The sequence below is a fragment of the Acomys minous genome (assembly GCF_964271855.1).
Source record: "Acomys minous genome assembly, chromosome: 14".
Lineage (NCBI taxonomy): Eukaryota > Metazoa > Chordata > Mammalia > Rodentia > Muridae > Acomys > Acomys minous.
Window position 1 is genome coordinate 94,244,053 of NC_140496.1, and position 6,342 is coordinate 94,250,394.

Below are 6,342 nucleotides of genomic sequence, written 5' to 3' on the forward strand. Positions count from 1 at the left end.
AGATAGAATTATCAGCATTTTAGATTAGTGACCACGTCAGTCATCAGTATGGCCTATAGAAAAGTAATGTCCTTAATTTAGTTTAAATTTTTAAAGATTTTTTGCTAATTTAAAAAATCCAGGTTGGAAAGTATTTTCTTTCTGCACATCGGAAATGCCACTATCTGTCTCCTGCTCTTTTAATGAGCTGCTTTTGCTTTGAAGATTGTGTCTTTTATCTGCTTTCAGAGCATCAGGAAAAACAAAAGACAACACACAATCCTAATGTTCTTAGGTTTTCTTGCCTTCAGCTTCTTCCTTGATGTTCTTTGATGTTTGTTAATATTCTACATTATGTAACTTGGTGTTTTTTTAAGCCAGTCATAAAAATTATCATCTTTTATATTTCCAAGTGTTGCTGTACTAGATCCTTTCTCATCCTAATGTGATAATCTGGTTATGAACATTTTTGTTCTATGTTTAATATACCCCACATGTTCTCATGAGTATTGTAGACTATTTTATTTATATTTCACTCTATATTTTGTTAATAACTTCCTGTAGCTCGTCATTCCTCCATCATCTAATTTGAAGATAAGTGTATCTACAGTGTTCTTGATTTAAATGATTGTTTTCCAACTCTAAAACTTCCATTTCACTTGTATGAATAAGCTCTGTCATATTAACATATTGTAAGCATTTCATTCTCCATAATTTTAAAGCCAGAGATGGCAGCCCCAACTCTGATTCTGCTTTGGATCCGTTTATAGTATTTCTCAGTCATCTGTTTTCTGTTTCTTCACTGTATCTCACAAAATGGCAAATAGCTTATTCAAATGAATATTGCTTATGAAACCTTACACCATGGTAGATAGTCTGTTGTACATCTTCCTCCAAGCAGGAGCTGCCCTCACAGGGCTGTGCACATGACTGGTAGCAGCTTCTTTAAGCAGGATTCCCCTCCTTTTCAGGAGTCATACTTTTCTTATCACTCACATTCTCTCATGCCAGCCCTCTGTCATCTACCAGGAGGTCAGTGAGCTTACCATACCTGTCTCCCATTTCCCTTTCTCCTGCTTGTGCAATGGTCAGACACTCTGTGCAGCTGCTGAGGTCATTAGCTGTCACTTTTAATGCACTTTCTGGTCTCCAGGCCAAAAGCGTATGGATTTTTGACAACTATCCGCCATTAGAAAGTGATACAATGACAGGTTCCCACATGCTCCACCTTTCTCTTCAGGTTTTGCTTATAGGATCCTGAGAATGACGCAACAGCAGGTTAGAGTCTTAACCACTTTTTGGCTGTTTTCTTATCTCTTCAGCCTTGTCCTGTTTGGGACTAATCAAGGCTCACTCACAGGGAGTGCAAGGCTTCCATTGGGTTGCTTTCTGCTTATCTTTCTGGTCACGATCTGGTGGCCTCCTTCATTCATGTGTATTTAGAAAAAAAAAGTTCTTAATAATATGATTTTCAGATACATAGTCTATAATATATTACTCATCTCATATCCACAATTTCTTATTTATCACAATTGTTTAGTTATTTTTTTCTATGCCTCAACAACTCCAGAAACCCAGTATCTTCAACAGACATTTACAACTGAAAAAGAGAATCCCCCAATCTTCTGCGAGAATGTACTCTCTTTAAGTTGCGGGCCTATTTGTTATAAATTTACCTCTAGACTTACTATTCTAGAAGGTTATATTGTGGCTTCACAGGCTATGATTGGGTGCTCACTGAGCTCTTCTGTCTGGTGTGGTTCACATGCTCTAGAGGTCCAGGCTTGCTTGCCTACACTAAAATCCTCTGGAAGAAGGATGCACAGACAAGCCCCTGCTTAGCTTTACCATTACAGATGGACAGACCACCTTCTCTATGTTTAGGTGTTTTTACCATTGTCATTGCAAACTCTCAAAAGACCTTCCAGATTTGCATTTAGAGTCACTCTACATCCAGTAAATATAACGCCTCTTAGAGTCTCCATCTTTAATTAAATTTCTGGTAAAAGTACAAGTTTAATTATAACACATTTAGAGATAAGTTTAAGGCTTGGCTGAGCTACTATACTAACTCTCAAGGAGATGAGTGAGCTAATGTGTCCAAATGCAGAGACCAGTCGAACCTATGTTTGTGTTAACAGGGGGAAAACTAGAGTGCAGAGAAGCATCCTATGGTAGAAAGTGAGAAAATAGCCACCTCCTGGGTTGGGAAGGCATATCAGTTAGTAACAGGGCTATACCCTGAAAAAATTCCCATATTCCTAGGTCTTCCTGTGTCAAGTCTTATGTGTCAACTGTTCCTTGACACAGAAGGTATCTAAGCATTGTCTATTATGCATAATCTCACAGACACAAAGCTCTACAGACAAACCCTAATAGATTACTTGTTGAAAGCATAATTTGTAAGTAACTGTAAGTTAAGGAATTTTACCCGCAGACCACTTGTCCCTGGTAAAAAACCAGTCTATTAAGTTACATCATAAAGATTTAAGAGCTTATTTACTGATGCTCCCTCTTTACTCTCCCTGGACTTCGTATTATCAGATCGCTACCCTTAGGATACAGCATCCAACGTGGCTGCAGGTACTAGTCATAGTAACATTCACTATTAGGAAGCCCAAGTCTTCGGCAGACCATAAGGACAACCCAAAAGCCAGGTTTATGGGGACTACTTGAAGATACTTAGTTAATTTAGATTTTTGAAAAAGAGCACATTGAAAATTTATTCCACAATTAGGATGTTTTGCTGAGCCACCACACTGGCTCCTTGTTTGAGATAATAAGAAGCAACCAGAAAGCATACTATGGCTCAAGTAGAGATATGGACAATAGAGACACCACTTATTGAAGCAACTTTTCTCTCCTTGCAGATACATGCCAAAAGTAACATCCTGCAGCTCGCGGTAAGCTGGCAGTCTTCTCACTGAGGTGCACTCCGTGATGATGTCCTTCACCGGCTGCTCAAAGAACACAGTGTCCATTCTGACCTCTAGAGGCAGAACGGTCTATTGCTGTAGCACATTTAATTTTTTTCCCCATCAAATTTCCCCATTACAAAAGTAATAATATATTTACCATTGCATTCTTTTTAAACACATACTTTTCATGCCTCCATAGGAAGTCCAGGGTTAATTAAAGATGCCTGATGAAAGCTTTTTTTAAGGCTTTTGAATCTGTCTCTAACAAGAGAATGCAGTCATTTTCTGAACATCAAGCATGCTAAAACAAAGCAAATGCTGTTACTATGAGTATGTGTGAGCTACCTGACTAATTTTCTTATGCTTTGTTTCTTGGAAATTCTGAAAGTGTGAAATTAAAAAATTCACAAAATGAATATTTACTATGTTTCACTTTGTGTTTGTTTTATGTGCCAATAGGAAAACAGGAAAAAGTAATTAAATTTTCACAAATTCCTTTCCACAGCCTACTGTTTGGGAAATTGGATAAAATTTATTTTCTGTAGCTGCAGTATTTGAATATCTTTATGGGATACCTTATGGCAATTCTGAACATGTTGCAACATGTGTTTTATGATGGTGATTATTATCTTTGTTTTTTTTTTTTTTTTTGTACCAGAATCAATAAGTGTTTCTTATATAGCTGATCTGGTGGTGATGAATTTTCTAAATTAATGTTTATTTGAAAAAGTCTTTATTTTGACTTCAGTTTTGAAGGATGGTTCTGTTGAATGCAATCATAATAGATGGCCGAATCTTATGCATTTGATGTTAGCCTGTGAGCTTTCTGTTGAGAACTATGCTGGAAGTCTAATGGGAATTTCCTTGCATGTGGCTTGACACGGCGCTCTTTGTGTGCTTGAGTCTTCCTTTCCTTTATAATTTTGAGCACAGCATGCATCAATGATGGTCCATTTGGGGTAAATCTACTTAGTTTGAGCTGCTTATATATCTTATCTCTAAAACTTGTAAAATCTTTAGCCATCTTTTCATGTGAATTTTCAATTCCTGTTTTCTTGGCCTTCTGAAATTACATAATAGGAATATTAAAGTAATGGTATCCCATCTCATATGCTTGGTCAATTTTTAAAAATTCCATCCCATCTCCTCTCTTCCTTCCTTTTCTTCATCTGACTAGATTAACTCAAAACACGTGTAAGGTCCTGAAATTCTTTCTATTCTTTGTTCTAGTCTGTCATACAAGACGAGAACACACTGATTGCAAACTTGGCTTCAAAATGCTGACATTTCAAACTAGGTATACTTTTTGTTGAATTTCAAATTCATATTCCAAAGTATTTTTTTAAAGCTTATTTGTCTCGTTTATGTGTTCTCTTGGCATACCGCAGAGTTTTCTTAGGATTTTTCATTTGAATTCTTTTTCAGATATTTCAGTGTGAACTCTTCTGCTGGAGAATTCCTGTTTTTCTCCTTTCTAGAAGTCATGATTCCTTTCATGTGTGCTTCCCTGTGCTCTTATGGTCACTTCTTCCAATTTTATGGAGTAGCTTTTGTTGCTGTTAGGTGGGATATGGGATATTACTGGAGTGGGTCCTTTAGCTTTGGTAATAGGAGGAGTTTAAGCTTGGTTTTGATATTATGTCTCCATCTTTCAGCGGTGTCAGTATCTCCAAATATAGCATTTGCCTAGAGTACAACAGTAAATGAGGCTAGTCACATAATTTAGGCATTGATATGGGAGTCTGTGGCTATCTGTCCTCAGTTTCAAGAATTGAACACTTGATGACACTTGGTTGTGCCCCAATAGCTGGTACAGTTTCAGTTGTGTGGAAACACTATCTATCCCCAAGTTCTTTGAGGAAAATGTTAGTAAGGCCAAATGTTACGATGCCCAAAGATTTAAAGGACGTTTTATCCAGGACCCTCACAATGAGTCAGAAGTTGCTCACGGCACCAGCAGTTACAGCCCTTGAACTACATAAGGGGAAATTTGGGTAGGACTCAGGCCTGTGGTCATGAAACCTGCTGCACCTAAAACTACAAGATGCTGAACAAGGGTGAAGGATCACATGGCTCAGCTTTCATCAGGCCCAGCTGCCAGCCCCTAAGGAACGACAGCAAGACATATGGCCTTTGCAGCAGCAGTTTGGCTTCTGTTGAGAGGGGTCTCCCCTTTTCTGAGAAATAGAAGAGGTTGTTGGGGGGAAAAGGGAGGGAGAGGAGACAGGGAGGAGAGGAAGGCGGGGCTATGATATGGATATAAAGTGAAGAAACAAATTATTAATTTTAAAAAGTGTATGTAGATTGTGAGCCCTGGTCCTGGAATGATAGAAACTGCAGATAAAAGAATGGGCCTCTAGCTTCATTTTATAAAAACTTTTAAGTATTATTAAATTTTATTTGACTTTTAGTCAATTTTATACTGTTTTGTTTTTGTTTTTGTTTTTTGTTTTTGCCATTTTCTCTATACTTGCCAGTTTAGCTTAGATTTACAAACTTGTTAACAGTATTCCTGATTTTCTCACTGTACATTAGTTTATTTTCTGAGGAAGCTGATTCTCTTCATATACTTACATGTTTTTTCTTTTTTGTCTATTTTTGCCTGGCGGTACATTGCTTTGTTATTGACTTTGGTGATGGTTACAGGGTTTGTTTACCTTCCTTTTATTTTATTTTATTTCCTGTTATAGTTATTATCACCAAAAGCCCATTTTAACTTAATATTGTCTTTCCTTGTTTGTTAAGTGACTTGTGAATATTTTTCCAAATGATCAGGGGTTCTCAACTTTACGAGTGGATGTAAGGAACTTAAAAAAATACCTGTCATATATTTTGTCAATGCTTTCTCTTGTGTTGTTTATATTTTGTTTTCCTCTGTTGACAGTAAAATAAAAATTTACATCTCAGAGAAAGGAAAATATGTAAAGTGGGCTTCTAGGAAGCAAAGCAGATAGCACACTCACCAAGCCTGACAATGGGTGCCCTGTGGAACATGGAATTAGCACCCCTGCAGGTAGAGCTCCTCCTGCTGCTGTCACTGGGGTTGCGGATACTGTTCCACTGGCTGCTTTTCCTTAGCAGACATGGGAAGGATCCCACGGAAGATGGGGTTACAGCTGGCATTAGCTGTTTGTTTTTCCTTCACGTTGCTGTTCTAACTCTCTTTGCTGTTAGGTTTCCAGCCCCCCCCCTCCCCTTTTTTTCTGATTTACAGAGTCCTCTCTTTCTCTCAATCATTCTCCAAGTTCAGTTTCCTTGCGTTACTTCCATTCCTGCTATGTCAGACTCACGTTTAGATACTCATATTGTTAGTTTGAATATTAAATCTCATGAACATGGTAGATGTTCTGCTAGTAATACTATTTTGGAAAACAAGTCAGTCATAGAGAATGATTTAAATGATTGCTCATATTTCAGACCATTGACACTTTGAGATTTGATAAAA

At 37.5% G+C, this 6,342-nt stretch overlaps 1 protein-coding gene across 3 annotated transcripts in view; it reads left to right on the plus strand.

The window, feature by feature from the left end:
- STPG2 (sperm tail PG-rich repeat containing 2) overlaps positions 1 to 3,314 on the plus strand; it is a 428,379-nt gene extending 425,065 nt beyond the window's left edge. For 2 of the 3 annotated variants that reach the window (XM_084757397.1, XM_084757398.1), the window contains one exon: positions 2,850 to 3,314. In XM_084757397.1, coding sequence (XP_084613523.1) covers position 2,850 — 1 coding nt within the window. In that variant the 3' untranslated portion in view covers positions 2,851 to 3,314. The remainder of the gene's footprint in view (positions 1 to 2,849) is intronic. The other variant, XM_084757396.1, reaches the window with a different exon arrangement.
- The last annotated feature ends 3,028 nt before the right edge of the window (positions 3,315 to 6,342 follow it).